The 24,763-nt window shown below is 42.9% G+C and overlaps 1 protein-coding gene across 2 annotated transcripts in view; it reads left to right on the top strand.

The window, feature by feature from the left end:
• Nucleotides 1-24,763, top strand: part of med13a (mediator complex subunit 13a) — a 140,196-nt gene that overhangs the window by 59,697 nt on the left and 55,736 nt on the right. For both annotated transcript variants that reach the window (XR_015073247.1, XM_085964700.1), the window contains exons 7-11: nucleotides 398-601; nucleotides 3,993-4,152; nucleotides 7,101-7,205; nucleotides 13,299-13,997; nucleotides 23,239-23,458. Coding sequence is in view for 1 of the 2 variants with exons in the window: in XM_085964700.1 (XP_085820826.1) it covers nucleotides 398-601; nucleotides 3,993-4,152; nucleotides 7,101-7,205; nucleotides 13,299-13,997; nucleotides 23,239-23,458 (1,388 nt within the window). In the remaining variant the exon portion in view is untranslated. The remainder of the gene's footprint in view (nucleotides 1-397; nucleotides 602-3,992; nucleotides 4,153-7,100; nucleotides 7,206-13,298; nucleotides 13,998-23,238; nucleotides 23,459-24,763) is intronic.

Below are 24,763 nucleotides of genomic sequence, written 5' to 3'. Positions count from 1 at the left end.
ACTCAAAATGTTAGATGCATAGAGGTGATTTTTGTTACAAATATTTGTGTACATTGCAAAGCTGTGGTGTATTTTACGGTTTAGATGACGTAAACTACAAGTGGTTCAAGGATGTGATTAGAGCCTAAGCTATGCTACTACCTTGAAACCCATTTATGTGTTTTACATTGCATGTGATATTAAATGGACTTTATTGTTTGAGAAAGAAATTGGATATGCAGGAAAGCACTAGGCCAAGTTGTAAATTTGTGACTCGGACTAATGTTGGAAATAATATTTTGTCTTTAATAAATCGGTATTATTTTTATGTCATGTATACTATTTAGTTTTATCCATATCTTTATCAAATATCAAAGGGGCATGCAATTGTTAATTGTTTACTTTATTTAATTTACAGCTGGTGTGCGAATGGTGTACCCAGCCTGCTTTGTGCTGGTGCCTCAGCCTGATGTTACCACTGCCATCTTGAGCAGCTCCACTGGGACTTCGCATTGCACAGCTGCATACTCAAGTGCCCACCAAGTGCCTGCCCCAATGAGGGATCCAGCCATTTCCTCTGTGACATTGACTCCACCCACATCACCAGAAGAGACTGAAACAGGTACAGGAAACTTTAGTTTAACCAGAGGTTAAAAGCTCTATCTACCGGCAAAATTCAGGAGCCGTTTCCTATAAGTTTTTTTTACTTCTCGTTGCTTTTTTTTTCCAGTCAGGCTCTGCAAGGTCTAGCTGAAGCTGTTTCTTAGCTACAGAGACGCTTTTAAGCTGCGGCGGACTGTTTTGAAGCTGTTGCTAAGCAACAGGGTTTGTTGATTCACACGGAGCTCAAAAGCTCCGTATGTTTTAACATTAGCGCTGGTTTCTACGGCAGTTTTGATGGTACAGCACCAGCTCGGTCCCGTCAGTGCCGGATACCAGAAAGTTTCCTGTAATATGAATGGTATGTTGTTATGAAGCTCAACATGAGCTCAAGGAACAGCACCTAATCTTTCGATTAGGCATTTTACAGCCTTCTGGACTCAACATCGTGTTCAACAATTTCTGACCATAACCTCTGCCCTTATCATTTTTTGTCTCTCTCTCACATGGCAGCTGTTGATCATTCTGCCATTGCCATTTACACTTCATCTAGTCATCTTTTGTTTCTTGTCCCATAACCATCTCCTTTTCCCTTGTACCATCATCCCTTTTGTCTCTTAATCTCTCCTGCCTTCCACCCTACCACAGACCTTTCCTTTGGTTCTTTCCTCCCCTCCCCCCTCTCCCTGCTCCTGCACTTGCTTAAAAACCTGTTACATCTCCAACTTTTTCCAGTTCTGACGAAGGGTCATCGACCTGAAACATTAACTCTGTTTCTCTCTCTACAGATGCTGCCTGACCTGCTGAGCATTTCCAGCATTTTCTGTTTTTATTTCAGATTTCCAGCATCTGCAGTATTTTGCTTGTGTATTAATTAATTTCCTAATTCAATTAGTTACTTTATAGTTCAGGTGGTGATTTTTTTTTTTATTAATGGTGTGCTGGCTACAATGTTGTTTTGTGTCTGTTCTGGCCTTAGTGTTTGCAACTCCATTTTTTATTGAGATTGAACTACTTTCCTGTCATATGATTGACATAGAATTATAGAATCTTACCGCACAGAAGGAGGCCATTCGGCCCGTCGTGCCCGTGCAAGCTCTTTCAAAGAGCTGTTTAGTCCCACACCCCAGCTTCCTCCTCATAACCCTGTAAATTTGTTCTCTTCAAATACATGCCCAATTGCCTTTTGAAAGTTCCTATGGTATCTGATTCCATCACCATTTCAGGCAGTGCGTTCCAGATCATAACAGCCCTCTGTGAAATAATTTCTTCTCATTTCCCCTCTAGTTCTTTCACCAATTATTTTAAGTCTATGAATTGGTGATCGACCCAGTTGTCAGAGGAAACAGTTTCTCCCTACTTGCTCTATCAAAACCCCTCATAATTTTGAGTATGTCTATTAGGACTCCCCTTAACCTTCTCTGTTCCAGGGAGGACAATCCCAGCATCTCCAATCTTGCCACATAATTGAACTCCTTCATCCCTGGCATCATCCTGGTAAACCTCCTCTACCCTCTCCAAGGCCATAACATCATTCCTAATGTTTGGTGCCCAGAATTGTGTACACTACTCCAGCTGAGGCCTTACCAGTGATTTGTAAAGGTTTAGCATGACTTTCTTGCTTTTGTATTCAGTGCCCCTATTTGCAAAGTCAAGTATCCCATTTGCTTTCTTAACTGCCTTATCAACTTCTGCTACCACCTTCAAGGATTGTGAATATGCACCCCATGGTCCCTCTGCTCTTGCACCCCCTCAAAATAGTACCATTTATATTATACTGCCTCGCCATGTTGTTTCTCCCAAAGTGCATCACTTATCTGCATTAAATTGCATCTGCCATGTGTCTGACCATTTCACCAGTCTGTCTATGTCCTCCTGAAGTCTGCTACTATCCTGCTACTATTTACTATGGTGCCAAGTTTTGTATCATCTGCAAACTTTGAAATTGTACAGGTCATTTATATAGAACAAGAAAAGCAATGATCTGAATACTGACCCTTGGGGGGACCCCACTGATGCTTCTCGCCAGTCAGAAAAACATCTGTTCACCACTACTCTCTGCCTCCTGTCCCTTAGCCAATTACGTACCCAAGTTACCACTGTCCCTTTAATACCGTGTGCTTCTATTTTCCAAATAAGTCTATTATGTGGTACCTTATCAAATGCCTTTTGAAAGTTCATATATACAACATCTGCTGCACTACTTTCATCATCACTCTTCGGTACTTCATCAAAGACATGGGCCTAGAAATTCAGTAGCGCCCCGTTTGGGGCGTCAGCCTTGCCAGGGCGCCAAAAGTAGCGCCTCGGAAGTAGTCGCGGCCGCCCGCCGGAAAGTCACTTTGCGCACCCCAGAGGGAAGGGCGGCGCTACTGGAGGCGCCCCGCATCCTCCTTGGGGCGCTGCAGCGGAATATCGCTGCGCAACGTGCGGCACGGCGCGCTGCGGTACTGCAGGCCTTCCCCTTCTTAAAGGGGAGGGGCCTTGTGCAGCGCGATCGAGGATCGCGCGTGCTGGCAAAAGAGCCCGGCACCGAGGAGAAGTGCTGGGCTCTTGGAATGCAGTCGGCACTCCGCGGGGGGGGGGGGGGGCTCAGGAGGCCGGGGACGGCAGTGCGGAGAGGTGCTGGCAGGTGGGCAGCAAAAAAAATGGCCACCCCGCACCTCCTTTAATTAGCGCCGCTACTGCCGCAGGTAGGCCCCCTGAACCGTGCGCAAATAGCGTCCGGCGTTCAAGCAGGGGGCGCAACTAAATATCGCACTCGGGGCGGTAGCGGGGCGCTGCGCACACCGATGATGTCATCGGTAGCGCCGCCATTAGCGTCCCGCTAAATTTAGCGGGAGGCGTGGCCAGTGGCTTCTGACCCACTTAGCGCCCTCTTAAGGCGCTAATGGGTGGCGCAGCCCACTGAATTTCTAGGCCATGGTGTTTCCCCCCTCTCACCTCCCATTCTTGTGTGAGCCTAGACAATACACATCAGCAGACTATTCAACTGTGGTGGCCATCAAATCCACTGATTCTTTCCTCCCTGTTCTCCATATATGTAAACTTTGAATAAGAGTCTTTGGGTAGTAATGAGAGTGGATACTCTGGTTGATTTTTACTCCCTGCTTCCAGATGTGCACTCTAACTGCTGTCCTAGCTGAGGTCACCAACTCAGCACAGACTAAGATTGAACCCAGGACTTGTGTTATCATTTCTACATGGTAGTTTTAAAGATATTAGCGTATGTGTGTGTGTGCCAGATTCTGCCTTCAACTTGGTCACACCAAACATGAACCCATCTCTCGGTCAGGGCTCATACTAAGAACAAGTTTTGTGTTCGTTTTATGTGTTTCATGTATATTGCTGTAGCTTAACCATTAAGTGAAACTTTTAAAAGTTTGCTAATTGCAATTTTACTTTCCTTCTAGCTGAAATTCAATCCACCCAGAAGTGGGCAAAGCTTATTTCAATGCCCGAGGGGTTTAATATGGAGAATTCTGGGCACGGTGGGAAAATTCCTAGAAAATTAGCCAATCAGGTGGTGGAGAAGGTCTGGCAGGAGTGCAATCTCGACAGAACCCATAAAAAGTAAGTACTTCATGAACAAAGTACATATGGTATTTTAGCAACTTTGGGGCAAGAAATTGAAGGGAGTGGGGCGGTGAGCAGTCTTAGATTTCTCTCTGTTTCTCTCACACACCCCACCCCACACCCAATCTTTGCTCTCAACAGAAAGAAAAGAAATGCTAATGGGGCAATATCAGCATCCACAGCTCAGATCAAAATACTATAACTATATGTTAATATTATGATTCCATACTAGCCTAAAAAAAAGTTTGTTTTTATTTCCTCCTTCCCTTCTTGTGGAGGCTGGGATAATAGTCCCATCTCCGAATAGTCACTCACTTGTATGGAGCAGGAGTAATAACAGCACTGGTTTCTGACAACTGATGGTGCTAGGCCAGGGGTTGCATGGGGGGTGCATAGAGTATAAGCTCAGCAGGATGGGGAATGTGTGTAACTGGGAGCATGTGGCCTTTGTGTTAAGGAAGGCCTGGATACAATAGAATGCTTTTCTTATTTAGGTGAATAAGAAAATATAGGTGATACTTGGTTTCATTTTGTAAATAATTTGTTTTCAAAATTACAATTTGAAAACTTTTAAAAAAATTACACTAAATTCTTGATGCTCAATAGTTAAGTCATAGTAATGTTAAGTAATATATTTCCTAAATGCACTATGGAAGTTGTTGTTGGTCTGTGCAAAGGGAACATATCCCCCAAAGGCCTTCACCGTGTTGCTACTGTGGAGGGGAAAAATAATACTTGTGCCAGTACCCTTTAATGTTGTGTCAACACATTTGTGTGCTTTGTTAATATCACCTCAAATTGCTGCCACAAGTACCATTGCCAGTGGCAGACCTGTAACTACCAGTACTTCACTCTAATGTGTGATAGTTTAAAATGCACTCCAGACAAACTGCTGGGTGTTCATCACAGTTCAAGTGGACATTGTACAAAAATTTCACATGCTCCCCATTTATGCTTTACTGAAATCCCAGTGCCAGCACTGATGCATTTAATTATGGTGCTTAGATATTCCATGTGTTTTATGTTAAATGAATAGTTGAGAACCTTCAATGTATTTAAATTTGTTTTCAAAATCGAGTGAGGCAATCAGAATATAGTTGATTTTATTTCTGTCTTCAATCTGACAGAATTACTGTGTATATATATTTTGAATGCATTTATTATCCTTTCCACTTTTATTGATGCTATATCACATTACTGTTGAGAAGGCAGGCAAGGCATCCTGGTTTGAAATCATTGTGAATTTTGGCCTGCAAGTGAGCACCAGAAAATGTATGTGTCTGTTGATGCCCGAGTTCTGTTTAGGTCACTTCATTTTTTTTAGTTGCTGGTTAGTTGTCGCTCCTGTTTATTTTTTATAGACTCTTTGGGTTGCCAGTATAAAATACCTTTTTGGAACCACAAACATTGGCCTGTTTCTTCCACTGACGACATGTTCAGTGCTCAGGAAGAGGGTTGATGAATTGTGCTATTACAGTTGTACGATGCGCAGGTTATTTCCTCGTTGGACTTCCAGCCCAGGGGTTCCAGAGTTGAAACCTTGAGTGTGAATTGACATTTGAGCTTGTCTGCTTAACTGGATAACTTTCATCTGTTCTTTGCTAGGGTTACCGGTTTTAAGATTTTAAAAGAGCAGAGCGAGAACCATCTTGGGTGAAGTAATTCCACCTTGGAATAAATCCGTCTGTAAAAATGTCTTGATTGAAAGAGTTGAGAATGGGCCATCTTAGGATTGGGAAATACTTAGTCACTGTTTGTATATTTAAAAAAAAAAAATCTCCTCTGGCCTCTGAGTTTTGCATATAGAGTGCAGGTGAGCTTGCTCCAGGTCTCTGTACTCCTTGAACCACTGCTGAAACTAATTGGTGGGGATCATACTTACATCCCACTGTTCCTTAGGATTTAATGCTAGTAGTCCTGTAGGATGCACCACCTGCTGTACTTTTGTTGTTTGTTTGGGGTGGGGGGGAAATGCATTTATAATGAAATTCCTAATTTATAGAGACCGCCCTGGAAAAAGAGGAGTCTGTAAACTGGGTCTGTAGATGATTGCTGTTTGCCCCATGTACAAAGTCTTGTGATTGTCCTTTGTAATTTATAAACCCCTTGGGTACCAAGTTGAAAGGAAGGGCAGCTAAAAACTCCCAAAACAAAGTGTTTAATTTTATCTCTAATTATCATTTATCTTTTGAAGCAGATTTTAAGGTCAAAATTTCTGGATGTTTGTGTCCAAGATTTTTCTTAATATGGATGAATTATCCTTTGTACTGCCTTTTATTTGTTAGCTGTTGCACTTTTAAATATTGGTTGTCAAGGAAGTGTTGTTACTATTGTATTGGGTCATAAAATACATTTGAATACTATTCCTGCTTCCTATTGAAAACGGCGGGAGTGCTTCTGAGCATGTCACTTTCTGGCAGGTCACTGTGAAAACTTGTTCTCTTCATTTGTTTACTATAGGGTATAATGGATTTTTAAAAATCTTGCATTAATCTCCTGCTCCAGAGATGGGGAGATATGGTTTTGAAACCTAGCCTTTAACATTTGGTAACTCTATTAATGGTCATCTTTGAGTGTTACGTGGAGTGAAGGTGCTGGGCTAAAGGAAGTGAAGGGACCTTATTATGGTGTTGATGTCACAGAAGTGAGCCAAACAGACCAGTTCTACTGTGATTAAATAGCATAAGTTACTCTGCTGATATTACCCACTACTGGATTGAGAGCTGTTCTGAGCCACCCAACCCAGGAAGCCACAATATAAGGTGGGGATGAAGATTTCCCAGCTTGTAGCTGGTTGTCTGGGTTCTGACAGCCCCAGAGCTGCTACTCAGGCTGGTTCATCGGCACGTTGTGGTGGTCAGAGTTGTTTTGAGATGGGTTTGGGTAAAAACTTTGGCATTAACATTGATCAAAACCAAACTTATTTCAAATGTGATCACTTCCAGGCGAAAGTATTCCACTGTGAATGGTTGTGAAGACGATGCAACTGGCAAAGAGACATCTTGGGATTTTGTTGAAGCTACGCATAGAATGAATTGCAACTGTTCGAGGTACAGGAATATTTTTTAAATATTTTAATTTTGTTTTAAATCAAGATAGGAACATTATGTCTCAAGGTTACTGATACTTTCTAATAAGTAGTTTTTGTGGTTTAAAAAATAGGTTAAAAAGTAAAACACTTGATGTGGAAAATCTAAAGTAATGGAAATGCACAGCACGTCCGCTAAGAGGAAAGATACCGTAACATGTTGGATGGGATCCTTCCGAAGTCAAGTTCTCTAAGTTCTGATAATCCAAATCTCTTTTTCAGATGCTGGCCGACTGTGTGTTTTGAGTATCTTCTGTTTTTATTATAAACAGTTGACCCCTGCTGTGCTGCTTACGGACAAAACTACTTTTTAAAATGGGAATTAAAAAGGCCGCAGCAGTTGCCACTTTGGCCTGGGGTTGCTGCTATATTGAGTTGCAGGTTTATCCAGGATGGTTGAGCTTTCCCCAGCTATTGACCGATACCGCTGCTGAGCTTAGCAAAGTTAGGATCAAGCCAACGAGATCTCAACCTTTTTTTTTTTAAGTTAAACTTTTGGTGACAACTTTGATATATTTAGTTATTTCCATTCAAGTTAGATGAGGAAAGACGGGAGGAGGCTCAAGTGGAGCATAAACGCCGGCATGGACTGGTTGGGCCGAATGGCCTGTTTCTGTGCTGTATATCCTATGTAATCCAAATTGGCAATGGGGTTGCAGGCAAGGCTGGGGAATGGGAAACTGTCACGGCAGCTGAAAGGGAACTGAACTTTGGATAGCAACAAATGGTCAAAAGTATGTTGAGAACAACAATCCTGCCACTACTGCTAGAGATGTTATCTATTCATTTGAGCATTTTAAATGCAATTCAACATTAGTTGATTTCCTGTGCCGTTGCTCATGAACAAAACTGTCAGATTAATTTGTTTCCGTTCGTGTATTTTTTTTTCTTCTTGCCTGTCTTTGTTTCCCTCTTCCCTCTGTATATTTTTCAGTTTCTCTGTACCTGCCACTTACTGCTTTTCTGATTTTACTTAATTGGTACCTCTTGCCTTTTTAAAAAGCCAAAGCATACAGCAAGATGCCAGCCAGTAGGTACTGGATTGGAGGATATGAGAACTGCTGTAACATGTATGGACAAATGAGGCCCTGGGCTAATGGGGTCCCTCAGGCTGAGAGGGGGGCGAAGCCTTGTGTTTAGAGGGAGTAGAGGAGTGGCAGCTAGCTATTTATCCACAAAAGTTCCCTTTTGCCTTCAATTTTTTGATTCTCTTCGTGCCTTTCCTCTATTTTTCTGTTTGTTGCTTTCGTTTTGCTGGAGTGTGAAGGAACAACATTATTGGGGGAGGGAAAGTTAAGTAGAGGGGAGAAATAATTAATCTGGCTTGAGGGTGAACCAATGTGGGGCATTGGGAGATAGAATGGATGGTGAAAAGCATGCATATGTTCATGTATCTACATTCTTACAAACCCGAAACTTTTAATAATAGATAAAGATGTTAATGCATGAACCTGTTATCGTAGAATGCTACAGCACAGAGGAGGCCATTTGGCCCATTGTGCCTGTGCCGGCTCTTTGGTAGAGCTGTCTCATTAGTCCTACCCCTCTGCTCTTTCCCTATAGCTCTGTAAATTTTTCCTTTTCAAGTATTTATCCCATTCTCTTTGGAATGTTACTATTGAATCTGCTTCCACCACCCTTTCAGGCAGCGCATTCCCGATCCCAACAACTGGCTGCGTAAAAAAAAAAAAAAGTTTTGTCATGTCACCTGGTTCTTTTGGTTACTGACACTTCTGCCACTCGAAACAGTTTCTCTTTATTTACTCTATTAAAACGTTCATGATTTTGAATACCTCTATCAAATCTCCTCTTAACCTTCTCTGATCTAAGGAGAACAGTTCCAGCTTCTCCAGTATCTCCACATAACTGAAGTCCCTCATCCCAGGTACTATTCTAGTAAATCTCTTCTGCACCCTCTCTAAGGCATTGATATCCTTTCTAAAGTGTGTTGCTCAGAATTGAACACAATACTCCAGCTGAGGCCTAACCAGTGTTTTATAAAGATTTAGCACAACTTCCTTGCTTTTGTACTATATTCCTTCTATTTATAAAGCCAAGGATCCCATATGCTTTTTTAACAACCTTCTCAAATTCGTCCCGCCGCCTTCAAAGATTTGTGTACATACACCCCCAGGTCTATCACCCCCTTTAAAATTGTACTATTTAGCTCATATTGCCTCTCCTCATTCTTCCTACCAAAATGTATCACTTCACACTTCTCTGCGTTAAATTTCATCTGCCATATGTCTGCCCATTTCACCAGTCTGTCTATGTCCTCCTGAAGTCTGTTACTATCCTCCTCATTGTTTACTATATTTCCGAGTTTCGTATCATCTGCAAACTTTGAAATTATGCCCTGTATACCCAAGACCAGGTCATTAATATATATCAAAAAAAGCAGTGGTCCCAATACCGACCCCTGGGGGAAACCACTGTATACTTCTCCAGTCTGAAAAACAACCGTCACCACTACTCTCTGTTTTCTGTCCCTTAGCCAATTTTGGATCCATGCTGCCAATGTCCCTTTAATCCCATGGGCTTTAATTTTGCTAACAAGTCTGTTATGATTGTACTTTCAGCTCAGTAGGGTATTGGCAATATTTCTCAAACTTGGACAGCGATGAGGATCAAAAATTGGCAAACAAATATAAATTAAGTCCTGTGACACTTTTTTTCTCCATGCTAATTTTCAGTCATCCTCTCTTTTCCAAGGAGAATACTATTAAAACTTCTGTGCATCAGGGAGCATGATTAATCGCATCCAGAAGTCTGAAGTTTATTGCTATCTAGCATCTCTAAGTTTTGTAATCCTCTGTATCTTAGATGATTTATGTGAGAGGTCTCCTGCTGCTTGAACTGCTGTAGTAAATGATGTAGATTGTTTTTGTTGTAAAATTAAGCAGTATTTTGCCACAATAATTTGCTACCCAAAAACCTTTCAGCCCACAAAGAAAAACGGATGAAACGGTTTATAGAGCTGGAGATCGGGAGGGGCAAGACCATGAAGGATGAGGATGACCATTTTAAAATTGGAACCACAGGGGACCAGGAGACAGTGTAGGTCAGCAAGGACAGGAGTGATTAATGAGTGGGATTTGGTGTGGAATAGGATGTGGTCAGCAGAGTTTTGCATGAGCTGGTTTATGGAGAGTTGAAGCTGGCCATGGAAATGTTAGTGGGAGTGGTATATAGACCTCCAAACAGTAATGCGGAGGTTGGGGATGGCATTAAAAGGGAAATTAGAAAAGCGTGCAATAAGGGCACAGCAGTCATCATGGGTGACTTTAATCTACATATAGATTGGGCTAACCAAATTAGCAACACTACTGTGGAGGAGGAATTCCTGGAGTGTTTACGAGATGGTTTCCTGGACCAATATGTCGAGGAACCAACCAGAGATCAGGCCATCTTAGACTGGGTATTATGTAACGAGAAAGGATTAATTAGCAATCTTGTTGTAAGAGGCCCCTTGGGTCGGAGCGATCATAATATGATCGAATTCTTCATTAAGATGGAGAATGAAGTAGTTGACTCGGAGACTAGGGTCCTCAATTTAAATAAAGGAAACTACGATGGTCTGAGGAGCGAGTTGGGTAGGATTGATTGGGGAATGTCACTCAAAGGGTTGACGGTTGATAGGCAATGGCAAACATTCAAAGACCGCATGGATGAACTACAGAATTTGTTCATCCCAGTTTGGCATAAAAATAAAACAAAAAAGGTGACTCAACCGTGGCTAACAAGGGAAATTAGGGATAGCATAAGATCCAAGGAGAGGACATATAAATTGGCCAGAAAAAGCAGTAATCCAGAGGATTGGGAGCAGTTTAGGATTCAACAAAGGAGGGCAAAGGGATTAATTAAGAAGGGGAAAATTGAATATGAGAGTAAGCTTGCAGGGAACATAAAAACTGACTGTAAAAGCTTTTATAGATATGTGAAGAGAAAAAGATTGGCGAAGTCAAGCGTGGGTCCATTGCAGTCAGAATCAGGGGAATTTATAATGGGGAACAAAGCAATGGCAGACCAATTAAATACATATTTTGGTTCTGTCTTCACAAAGGGGGACACAAATAACCTCCCAGAGATGTCGGGGAACATAGGGTCTGATGAAAGGGAGGAGCTGAAAGAAATCAGTATTTGTAGGGAAATGGTGTTAGGGAAATTGATGGGATTGAAGGCGGATAAATCCCCAGGGCCTGATAATCTACATCCTAGGGTACTTAAGGAAGTGGCCCTAGAAATAGTAGATGCATTGCTGATCATCTTCCAACATTCGATGGAATCTGGAACAGTACCCATGGATTGGAGGGTAGCTGATGTTACCCCACTATTCAAAAAAGGTGGTAGAGAGAAAATGGGGAATTACAGACCAGTAAGCCTGACATCGGTAGTGGGGAAAATGCTAGAGTCCATTATAAAAGACGTAATAGCAGAGCACTTGGAAAACAGTGACGGGATCGGACAAAGTCAACATGGATTTACAAAAGGTAAATCATGCTTGACTAATCTACTGGAATTTTTTGAGGATGTAACTGGTAAAATAGATAAGGGAGAACCAGTGGATGTGGTGTATTTGGACTTTCAGAAGGCTTTTGATAAGGTCCCACGTAAGAGATTAGCGTGTAAAGTTAAGGCACATGGGATTGGGGGCAAGGTATTGACTTGGATAGAGAACTGGTTGGCAGACAGAAAGCAAAGAGTTGGAATAAACGGGTCTTTTTCCGAGTGGCAGGCAGTGACTAGTGGGGTACTGCAGGGATCGGTCCTTGGACCCCAGCTATTCACAATATATATTAATGATCTAGACAAAGGAACTAGATGTAATATCTCCAAATTTGCAGACGACACAAAGCTGGATGGGCGTGTGTGCTGTGAGGAGGATGCCGAGAAACTCCAGGATGATTTGGACAGGTTGGGTGATTGGGCAGAAGCATGACCGATGCAATATAACGTGGATAAATGTGAGGTTATCCACTTTGGTGGCAAAAACAGGAAGGCAGATTATTATCTGAATGGCAATAGATTGGGAGAAGGAGAAGTGCAACGAGACCTGGGTGTCCTTGTGCACCAGCCGCTGAAGGTAAGCATGCAGGTGCAGCAGGAGGTTAAGAAGGCAAATGGTATGTTGGCCTTCATAGCGAGAGGGTTTGAGTACAGGAACAAGGATGTCTTGCTGCAGTTGTACAGGGCCTTGGTGAGACCACATCTTGAGTATTGTGTGCAATTTTGGTCGCCTTATCTGAGGAGGGATGTTCTTGCCATAGAAGGAGTTCAGCGAAGATTCAGCAGGCTGATACCTGGGATGGCAGGAGTGACCTATGAGGAGAGATTGGGACGATTGGGCTTGTACTCGCTGGAGTTCAGAAGAATGAGAGGGGATCTCATTGAAACTTATAAAATTCTGACAGGACTGGACAGACTACTTGCAGGAAGGATGTTCCCGATGGTCGGGGAGTCCAGAACCAGGGGTCACAGTCTAAGGATAAGGGGTAGGCCATTTAGGACAGAAATGAGGAGGAATTTCTTCACCCAGAGAGTGGTGAACCTGTGGAATTATCTACCACAGAAGGCAGTAGAAGCCAATTCATTAAATATATTCAAGAAGGAGTTGGATATATTTCTTAAGGCTAAAGGGATCCAGGGGTATGGGGAGAAAGCAGGGACCGGGTACTGAAATTGGATGATCAGCCATGATCGCATTGAATGGCGGAGCAGGCTCGAGGGGCCAAATGGCCTACTCCTGCTCCTATCTTCTATGTTTCTATGTAGTGGTAGTCTGGCATTCTGGGTTTGGGTATCTCATCAAGTCCGCAGTAAGCAGTCCTACATTTCTGATCTATGTAATATCACCTGATCTGAGAGCTTTTGATGACAAAAGGTGAAAAGGCTTCATTCACTAGAACAGTAATCCTGTCCCTCATTATCTCAAATATCTTCAGTCACCTTGATGTGAACTCAAGTGCACATAATGTTATATTTTAACATGCATTTTTATAAAAACAAAATGCTTAACCTGACCTTTACTGTTATAATCTTGCAAATATTTTTGCAGGCATAAAAACAAAAGAGGCACTGGTATGCAAGGACAGTCTCAGCCTCCTGGCCCACAACAGCCGACAGCACTCAAGCACAAAATGAACGACAAGCAGGAAAAAGGGGAAAAACAACAGAAGCGACCACTAACTCCTTTTCATCACCGCAATTCAGTGTGTGATGATGTTGCAATGGAGCCGGACTCGGCTAATCACAGACTCGGAATCAGGCCGCAGGACAGCAGAGGGAGGTATCCAAACACGAGGCCCAATGACCTTGTTAGCTCTTCAAAAACCTCACAGTTACACATGCCGGAGATAGCAAACTCGCCGCCGCCACCACCGCTTAGCCCTCATCCGTGCGAGAGGGGCGAGGATGTGGGGGAGGCATTCAAAAACCCATTGACTCCTCAAAGTCAGCCATTCTGCCAGATGCCTGCACCAGATCCACTACTTCCAGCCAAAGCTGTCGAGGACAGGATGGAGACTCTTCCCACCCAGGCTTTCCCATTGGGTTTTCCAGAGGTGATGGAGCCTACAACCTACAGCAGCAGTGTGGTGCAGTTTGAAGATGACGGGCCTGATGTCACGTGGCAATGTTACCGACTGCCCGCTCAGAAGGAATCTGAGTTTGAACCACCACAGCTGCCATTAGATAAATACAGGGAGGAGTACACTGCAGCGAGCAACCAAGAACATGCACTTTCATCTGTCTCAGAGTAAGTGTTTGCAATGAACCATTTTAATCATTATTTCCCTAATGTGTGTCTAATGCTATTTTTCTTATGTTTTCTACAGACAAGCAGGTCTTAATTTGGTTTATGGGCTGATGGTTTTTAATGTATCCATAGTAGTTTTGAAGCGCTTCAATTCTATTCGTAAGAAAAGTTTTGAGATACACTTGGTTGCTCACTGAGTATCTGTAGCAAATGCCTCAACCGTGCAGATCAAGAAAATCCTAAATTTGAACCCTCTCTTGTGCCGAGTTAACTGTCAGGACAGAATTAGGGACGTTCTGATTGGACATAGCGCCCCTTGTTTAGGGAGGGCCCACTCCTGATTGCTATTAACTAATCCAAGTTGGGAAATACGTGTTGAATGAGAACAAAATCGCCTGCCCCTTCTTTCTCCTCCGAAATGGGCATGCATACACATAGTTGAATAGCCTGCTGATGCTCATGCAGTAATGACAACTTGGTCCAGGTTCTCGAGAGTGGCTAGTGCTCTTGCAGCTGTATCCTAGCATGACTTGCTGCAGGGAGACAAAGAAAAAGGACAACGTTTGACAGTGAAGATAAAATAAATTGTAGGCTAAGCAGTGCACTTGCACACTAATGCAATGTGTTGTATAGTATCGAGTTATAGTATGTAGGTTGAATCATCCTGGACTTTTTCATCTCGTCCCTGTCTTAAGCTAGTCTGTCAGCAAGATGAACAAGATTACTTCCACAGAGAAGAAAAGCTGAAGGCATGGGATGGGAGGGAGGTATATGTATGCCTTCTCGGAGCTGCTTTAAGCATAGTATTGGCAGAAACCTAGGAGCAAAGCGTCTATGTGTGGATTGAGGAAAGACAGAAGCAGAAAAGGGAAGCGACAATCTAGTGGATAATTGGTGAGGATCGTGGAATGCAGCCAACATTACTGGGGTGCTAAGACACTGCGTCATGAATCTGAACTGGCAAAAATTTTGTGCCAATGTAAGCCATTCCTTGTGAAAACTGTAATTCAGCAAGAGCACGAATGATGCTTCATTTGTTTTTAAAAATTATTTTGGGCATGTAATCTCTTAAACTTATACAAAATGACCATGTTTAAGAACTAACTATACAATAGATTATCTGATCTAAGGGACTCAAAGAATTACTGAAGCCAATTATTTTATCTTTCCCCTCAACCCCCACCAAAACTAGCTAATGGTGCATTTAGTAATTTCATTAAATCTGAACCAATCCATATCTGGCAGTAACCTGGCTTGAAGGTTATGGAGAAATGTTGAAACTTACAAAGTATTTACAGCACAGAAACAGGCCATTGTATCATTCTGGCTGCAGTGCTGTTTTGACTAGTGGTACACGGATAATCATGCTGGATGATATTCGATTGATTTCCTGGTGCTTTCCCTTGATTGCTTTTGAAGTGGGAGGGAGGAATTTCTGAGCTTAGTCGGGAAAGTGGTGTTTCAGAAGTGTTTCTTTCCTCCTTCTCCCTTCTTCCCAAGTCTTTTTTCTTTGGATTTTAATTATGATTAAACTCCACCTGGACCTGCTTTATGGTTCCTTGCAAGCTCCTGTTTTAGGACTCGGTGATGAAGCGGAGATGATTTCTCTATCTGTAATCTCTGTCCTTCTCCTTTGTCAGCATTCCTCAGAAGATTCTATAAATGGGGCTGAATCTGACCGTGAAAATGATGCCGCACCATTAGGGCAGAAAGAGGTCACTCCGCTGAATACCAACTTTTTTTGAGTTCATTCATGGGATGTGGGTGTCCCTGGCAAGGCATTTATTGCCCACCCTAGTTGCCCAAAGAAGGTGGTGGGCCTTCTTGAACCGCTGTAGTTTGTTACAGCCGAATGGCTTGCTAGGCCACTTCATAGGGCAGTTAAGAGCCATCCACATTGGTGTGGGTCTGCAGTCACGTGTAAACCAAACCCGGTAAGGGCGGCAGGTTTCCTCCCCTAAAGGACATGAGTGAACCAGTTGGGTTTTTAACGACAATTTGACAGCTTTTACTATGCTAGTTTTTTTTTAATCCACATTTTTAAAAAAACTGAATTAAAATTCTGAAACTGTCACAGTGGGATTTTCCCTCTAGATGATTAGTCCAGGCCGATTAGTCCAGTAACATAACCACTGCACTTGAACCCGCTTCCTGTTTGACTTTTTTTTAATGCTTTATGTGAAATAGGGATAGAAGGTTGTTCTTGTTTTATGTGTTTCCTTTTTGATTGCTTGTTTTCATTAATGTCCATTATTCAAGGGCAGCTACTAAAATTAAGGCTAGTGGGAGTGCATTTGAAAACTAACAATTTTTGAAAAGCAGGTTTTACATTTTACTGAAGCAAATATGAAAGCTCGTTGGGATTTTTTTTAGGATCCAATTGTATTATCACTCGTACCAGATACATTCTGTCCCAGTAAGATCACAGTTAATATCACTAGTCCCTCCGACTTTGATGAATGTCATGGGTAAAGCCACGGTAACATTTTCATCCTGTCTGGACAATGTGACCGTACTCGGTTTTCATTTTGCAGTTGTATTCTGGAAGGATTTAGCATTTAACTGATCAAGTTGAACGCAAGCTTTCCGTTGTTGGACGAGGCGTGCTGAGAAATGGTGGAACAGGGAATTCCGTTCCATAAATTGTGATCAGACCCATTTTATGAAGGGATTACCTGGAGTTTCTCTACTGCACATGGCCATTGTTCCACATTCTCACCACTCTTTGGTTAAAGAAGTTTCTTCTGAATTCCCTATTTGATTTCTTGGTGGCTATCTTATATTGATGGCCTCTCGTTTTGCTCTTCCTCACAAGTGGAAACGCTCTCTCTGGGTCTACTCTATCAAAACCTTTCATCATTTTAAATACCTCTATCAGCTGCCAAGGCCCTAAGCTCTGGAATTCCCTCCCTAAAACATCTCCGCCTCTCTACCTCTCTCCCTCCTTTTAAGATGCTCCTTAAAACCTACCTCCATCTGCCCTAATATCTCCTTATGTGGCTCGGTGTCAAGTTTTGTTTGATAACAACAGAAAATGCTGGAAACACTCAGCAGGTCAGGCAGCATCGAGGATAGAGAAACAGAGTCAACGTTTCGGGTCGAGGACCCTTCGTCAAAACGCTCCTGTGAAGCGGCTTGGGACATTAAAGGCGCTATATAAATATTAGTTGTAGAAGTATTAGGTCACCCCTCAGCCTTATCTTTTCAAGAGAAGAGAGACCCAGTCTGTTCATCCTTTCCTGATGGGTATAACCTTGCAGTTCTGGTATCATCCTTGTCTATCATTTTTGCATCCTCTCCAGTGCCTCTATATCCTTTTTATAATATGGCGACCAGAACTGTACAGAGTACTCCGAGTGTGGTCTAACCAAGGTTCGATACAAGTTTAGCATAACTTCTCTGCTTTTCAAATCTATCCCACTAGAAATGAACCCTAGTGCTTGGCTTGCTATTTTTATGGCCTTATTGACCTGCGTCGCAGCTTTTAGTGATTTGTGTATTTGTACTCCGATATTCCCTTGCTCCTCTACCCTATTTAGATGCTTATTTTCCAAGTAATATGTGACCTCCTTATTTTTCTTACCAAAATGTAATACCTCACACTTAACTCTGTTGAAATGCATTTGCCAATTATATGCCCATTCTGCAAGTTTATTAATGCCTTGTAATTGGTTGCAGTCCTTGCTTTTAAAAAAAAACAAGTGCTGATGATGACTGGGGAGGAACCAGTTTAGTAAATTACTGAGCCCAACTACGAGCGGACTTGAAAAATACATATAGTTGATTCTAAATCATCCTACAGTTTATAACTTATCTGTGCTAAAGCTATTTTAAGTCCCACAGTCAGGCAGGCTTAGTGACTCCCAGAATGCAGTATCCCATATGATGTAAGTTACAAGTGTCCAACCGTTGGGGCCGAATCTACTTTAGCACAACCATTGAGTGGCTGATTAGAATTAAAAAGCTTTGGAGTTGGGTAGAATTACGATGAAATTTCATGTCCAACATAATTGCTTTCGTTTCTAATCAAATATTTATTGAGCAAACCGCTGCACAATCCAAGCTTCCCCCGTGTATTAAAATCCAAATGCCACAACAGTAAAAACCCAAGCCCGCCCCACCCTATGTAAACAGTCCAAGGCCCCCACACGCTAATAATCACAAACTGTAAACAGTCCAAGGCCCCCACACGCTAATAATCACAAACCCGTGCATGCTATAAACCCAAGACAATCTGACCTCCTGGTGCTGTTCCTCCTGCCCTTCTATCACCCGTGCCAGTCCACTGCCGCCCGCACTCTGCTCCTCACTGTGCTCATAGGACCATACCTCAGCAAACAGTCAACACATTCAGGTGAGGGATGGAGGAAGGTCCTGTAACTTCATATTTTTCCCTTTATCTATATTAGGAGGTGTGTGTGTGGGCTCTATGATGTTGTCATTCCTTTGAGGTGGTTAACATCAGGACTTCATAGTATTGAAAAACATTGTTTCTGCTCTGTGGCACAGGTGGTTGGCACAACCAAATGTGTTATACCTTCGTGCTGAACTGACCTACAATTCTTTTTATAGGCTGCCAAAAATATTGTAACCAGCTTAAGCATTGTCTTGATTTTAATTGAATTATAGAACACTCCCAAATTATCTAGGCTGAAAAAATCCCTCTAATTACTGAGATGTGAAGTACACTGACTGACAAAGTTTGTTCACCTTTAGAACTATCCATCGTCGCCTGTGTGCGAGCAAGCCGCAGGCTCCTGCCAGACTGGAGCCTGCGCTCAGTCACACCCACATTGTTGGCTAACCACTGGAAGGGTAAACAAACACAACTAATTGGCATTACTGTATCTTCTAGAAACTAAATTGAAGGCTAATTTTCAGGTCATGGTTCTTGCAGACTTGTCTTGGTCTTTAAGTAAACTTTGACTTAAAAATTGCTATTGGTATTTTAAAAATGCTAGCCAGTTACTTCTTTGGGAGGCAATTAATTATCTTTAGTTTTCTGTCCTTGATTTCTGTGCACCAAACCCTACCCGAGGTTGGCTGAGCAACCTGCCCCTCAAGGTACTTTGGAGTTTATTGGTAGGAAATACAAAAATGGGCAACGGTGGTTAGCTTGCTGGTTTTTTGATGTGCCCCTTCCCTCACCCAGCCTGTGAGGAAATGCTAAGTCTCTGGCACCTCTTTGTTTCTCTTTCTGTTCTGTTCCCTCACTCTGGTATGGTGAGAGGGCGATCTGGGTGAAAGCCCACATGCTACAATGCTATAATTCCTGGCACATTGGAAGACCAAAGCACAGTGCCATCTAGTTGCACGTGATTATAAGTTAGTAAATTGGGCCTATACTCTGGAGTTTAGAAGAATGAGAGGTGATCTCATTGGAACATATAAGATTCTGAGGGGGAGTGAAAGGGTAGATGCTGAGCGGTTATTTACCCTGGCTGGAGAGTCTAGAACTAGGGGGCATAGTCTCAGGATAAGGAGTCGGCCATTTAAGACTGAGGTGAGGAGGAATTTCTTCACTCGGAGGGTTGTGAATCTTTGGAATGCCCCAAAAGGCTGTGGATGGTGAATCATTGAGTACATTCAAGGCTGAGATAGATTTTTGGACTCTAGGGGAATCGAGGGATATGGAGATCGGGCAGGAAAGTGGAGTTGAGGTTGAAGATCAGTCATGATCTTATTGAATGGTGGAGCAAGCTTGAGGGGCTGTATGGCCTACTCCTGCTCCTAATTCTTATATACACCTACCCATTTGATGCAAAGTAGTTTTTGCTTTGTATTATCTCAAACTGAACAGTGTAGCTTGGGTGTGAAGTTGCCTGAATTGAACTCGGGCAGGGGATTTGAGACAACCTTGAAGGGATAAGCCTCGCATTGCTTTGGCATACTGTGATATTCCTGCCTATAAACACGTGACTGAAAGTCCAGTGAGTAGCTGCCCGCTACATCGAGACAGCATTTGACTGAATATGGCACCAAGGAGCACTAGTGAAACTGAGGGCAGTGGGAGTCAAAGGGAAAACCCTGCAGCGGCTGGAGTCATGCCTGACAAAAGGAAGATGTTTATGGATGTAGGCGGCCAGTCATTGCAGCCCCAGGACACAGTTGCAGGAGTTCATCAATGACCTTTTCTCCGTCATACGGCCAGGAGTGGAGCTGTTCACTGGCAGTTCCAGTGTTCACCCCATTCACAATTCCTCTGATCATGGAGCAGCCAAAGCCAGGCTGCAGCAGAACCTGAATAATATCCAGGCTTGGACTGACAAATGGCAGGTAACTTTTGTATCACATAGCACCGGGTAATGACCGTCTTGAACAAAAGAAAGCCTAGTCACTCCCTTTGCCCTTTAAAGGCATCACCATCACCATGGACCAGAAACTTAACTGGACCAGCCACGTCAATACCGTGACTACAAGAGCAGATTTGCGACAGGAATACGATGGAATACTCGCTACTTGCCTGGATCGGAGCAACCACAAAACACTCAAACTTATGTGGCATGACTATTACTTGCCGCTAGGCTCTATCCACCCCACTCCACCAGTGGCGCACTGTGATAGCACTATGTACACTCTACAGCGTGCACTGCAGCAACTCACCAAGGTTACTCTGTCCCCCTGTGACGTCTACTGCTGAGAAGGGCAAGAGCAGCAATGTTATGGGCACATCATAATCTCTACAAGTTCCCCTTCAATTGTACACCATTCTGACGTGAGCATATTTCGCTGTTCATTGTCGCTCGGTCCATATCCTGGAATTTCCCACCTAACACCATTGTGGGGGCACCATCAACACAAACGCTGCAGCAAGTCGAGGAGAAGGCCTTTTCAGGCTAACTGGGGATGGTCAATAAATGCAGCCTTGCCAGTGTCATAGAATCATAGAATGGTTACAGCACAGAAGGAGGCCATTCGGCCCGTCGAGCTCATGCAAGAGCACTTCAGCTAGTCCCACGCCCCTGCCCTGCCATTTTTTTTTCCTTCAGGTACTTTTCCAATTCCCTTTTGAAAGCCACAATTGAGTCTGCCTCCACCACCCTTTCAGGCAGTGAATTCCAGATCCTAACCACTCGCTGTGTAAAAAAGTTTTTCCTCTTGTCGCCTTTGGTTCTTCTGCCAATCACCTTAAATCTGTGTCCTCTGGTTCTCGACCCTTCCGCCAATAGGAACAGTTTCTCTCTGTCAACACCCCTCATGATTTTGAACACCTCTATCAGATCTCCTCTCAACCTACTCTGCTCTAAGGAGAACAACCCCAGCTTCTCACCCACATCCTTAGAAATTTAAAAATAATACATTTACCTGGGAGCTGCTGATTAGGCGTGATGCAGCACTTACTTGATGTATCAAGGCTTTTGATCTCGCCCACCTTGATGCAATAGGGGGACAAAACTGATAAGAAATTTCTATGCACTTCAGGTTCCACCTTGCATTCGATTACTGCTTTATTCTTGACACTGGTTTACCCTTCTTGTTGATGTAGAAACCTCGATCCAAGCCAGCATTTTTTGGCAGAAGTACTTGTGCATTTATCAAGATTCTGCTGTGTTTGCGAAATGTTCAGCAGTAGCAGCTGTTACTTTCTGTGCTCCTACGTGTACCCAGGAACTTGACTTTTCTCATAATGTCTCATTAGAGGAGCTCAAATCTCTTCACAAAAGTACGGGTTAAGACAAAAATAAAGTTTCAGATCTGCCTGATGCAGGTGGGCAAGGTTTTCATTTACTTTAAAAAGGCATTGTTGCTGCTCTGGTGCACTGTTATTGTGCAGGCGCAGTACCGGTAACGCTGCTCAGAGACTGGAAAGTTTGCACTGCAGCAAGCACTATGGGCTAGAATTTCCCTGGGCCATGGAGGCGGGTGGGGTGTTAGAAATCGGGGGGGCATGAACCCAACCCGCCTCCATGCCCGTTTCCCAGGAGGCGAGTACCCGACCTGTGCTGGGAGCTGCCTCCCCGAGGCGGGAAGGGGATTAGTGCCAATTAACTGCCTGTTAACAGGTAGTTAACAGATCGTTTTTAGCCTAATCCCTATATTTATCCCTGAAGTGTGGGCTGCCCGACGGCTCCAAATCACGCCAAGTTAGCGAGGCGGACCTTCGGGCTGAAGGACTTGGAGGGTTCGAGATATCCGGTGTTCAGGTGAGTGATGGGTGCATGAGTGCAGAGGTAAGTGTGTTTGGTGTGTGTAAAGTATTTAAATAAGTTTTACTTACTAATGCAGGCTTCCTTCCTTCAGGTCTCGGGACTCCCTCAGCCCACCGGCACAGAAAGCAGAATGGCCGCGAGCTGTCAAAAGCTGCAGCCTCTGCTTTCTGTTCTGGAGCAATCTCTAAATCAGCCTGAGAGGAAGGAATTAACTTAGTGTACAGATTGTCAGTGTTTGACAGCTTCAAAGAGCTGTCAAATGCTGATATTTCATCTGTCAAAAGCTCTTGACAGATGAAATGTCAATCTGTGACGTCACCTGTTGCCGGGTGGCCCTTAATTGGCCTGCTGAGCCTGCTGGGCGGGCTCAACAAGGTCACTCGAGGGAAAATCGAGTGGGTTGGCCACAACTCGATGGAGGCAGGATTACAACCCTGAAAGTTGTAGTCCCGCTTCCTACCCGCCTCCATTGATAAAATCCAGCCCTATACATCTGAAGTGTGAACTTCTGTAATTCAGTTTTTGCTTTTCTTAAAACAATAAACAACGCATAGTGGCGCACTTGCTTTACTCTGATATTGTATGCTGCTAAGCGCATACACAGGGTAAAATATCTTGCAAGACATTCCTGTGGTGATAATGCAATAGCCTGACGTTTTGGCTGACCTTTGGTTGCTGTAGACCATCCATTGAGTTTTTAAATGTAATTTTTGACCACATGAAAACAATCTTTGCAGAGCAGGATAAACGCTGAGTGCCTGATATGTCTTATTTTTATAAAGACAGTAAAAGTAGGTAAGAGCAGGGTCGTAGTTTGTTTAAAGCAACAGTTTAAACAAACGATGTTCTCGATTAAAGCAGGTAAATACCCCTTTTCAGCATTTACGATTAATTTTTGGAGGATTCCAAAGCCTCGTAAGCTTACAATTGCTGTGTGTTTGGGGTGGAACGGTCAGGAAGAACAAACATTGGGCTGGAAACTGGAGCTCCAGAGCCTTTTTTGTCTTATTAAATGTAAATAGGGTAAGGCAACTTTCAATACTTAATCACAGCTGAACAAGTTGAATAATTTTTTTTTTTTACTTTTTAAGGTTGGTGGTACGTTCAAATAAGCCATTAAAGATTTCTGAAGAGCGGGTACAGGGATATATCCAGAGTAGAAACCAATATTACAAGAGCTTTCGCCTAGAGGCTGACTCCAAGTCGGAAGTTGATCCATATGCATTTGATGATGATGAGGAGTTCAGCTTTCCTGATAAGAAAGATAAGCAAGGCAGTGAGAGGGACCCGGGAAGGAAACATGCACACAAGGTGAGTTATAGTTGAGGTAATTTTCCATTAATGCTGCATTTCAGGGAAACCTCAGTTTGTGTACCCAGTTTGTTGTCACTAGGATTTCCATGAGCATGTGAAATTTTAGTGTGCCTGAATTATGAAAAAAACTATACCTAAACCACTTTTTGTTCTTTTAATCTTATATAATTCAAAATGCTTTCTATGCATACGAACACTACCGTGAAATATTGTTGGTCACAGGTCTGCCACCAATAGCGGAAACAGTTTGAGGTGATGGATTGTACACTGAACAGATTGGTACAAAATTAAAGTAGATTGTCTTTAACTGCCCTATTTTTTTTTTCTCCTAAATGCTAACTGAACCTAATGGCAACACTTCTGCTTTTAGTTGCAATGCGCTCAAGTATTGAACTCAGTTTGCATTGGCAGATTATAAAATCCTCGTTACTTACACAAAAACAGAGAATCAACTGAAGTAACCTTATTCCTGCAGCAAGTATTTTGTGTCTAAATTTCCTGTTTATTCAATGAGCGTTGCTTTGGATAAGAGTTGCATTTTATTTTGAAAGTTCTATTTGCTTTGTAAATATTGACTGTTTGAAAGTTGAAAACTGAGTGATGGAAAACACTCATTAAACCAGTTACTTTGTATTAATGCCTCTCTTTTCTTCCCTCTCCTTTTTGAAGTTCATATTGCTGCATTCTACTGCCACACCATTTCACAGCTGGGAAAACTTGCTTGGTCTATGCTGTGGACTTTGTGGTGGTGGGTGGTTGCACCTCAGGTAGGACTGGTCCTGCCAGTTATTCCTACGCCTACCCCCTGACTCTGAACAGCTGCTGTTTCTGTTCACTGTCTCTAAAAGTATGTCATTGGCTTGTTTGTGAGGGTGATTGTTAAGTGATTAAAATTAGTTCAACAAAAAATACTTGTGTGTATTTAGTGCATTTCACAGCCTCAGGGCATCCCAAAGTGCATTACAGCCAGCTTATTACTTTGAAGTGTTGACATTTGTCTTGTAGGCAAACACAGTGGCCAATTTGTGTACAGTAAGATCCCACAAACAGCACATGAGAGAAATGACCAGTTAATCAATTTTTTGGTGGTTTGTGATACGTACATTGTCTATATTGAAGCATGTACATAGACGTCAGTGTAATGATGAAGGCAGGTGAAATCTTAACATAACATAACTTGCATTTATATACAGTAGCAGCTTTAATGTAGGAGACCGTCCCAAGGCACTTCACAGTGGCACAATTGGGCAATAATGGACGCCGAGCCAGGGAAGGAGATATTAGGAGGGATAACCAAAAGCT

The sequence above is a fragment of the Somniosus microcephalus genome, chromosome 22, assembly GCF_052327205.1.
Source record: "Somniosus microcephalus isolate GS21.2 chromosome 22, FLI_Smic_1.0, whole genome shotgun sequence".
Classification (NCBI taxonomy): domain Eukaryota; kingdom Metazoa; phylum Chordata; class Chondrichthyes; order Squaliformes; family Somniosidae; genus Somniosus; species Somniosus microcephalus.
Note: the sequence above shows the minus strand (reverse complement) of the source record. Positions and strands in the feature narration are given on the sequence as shown.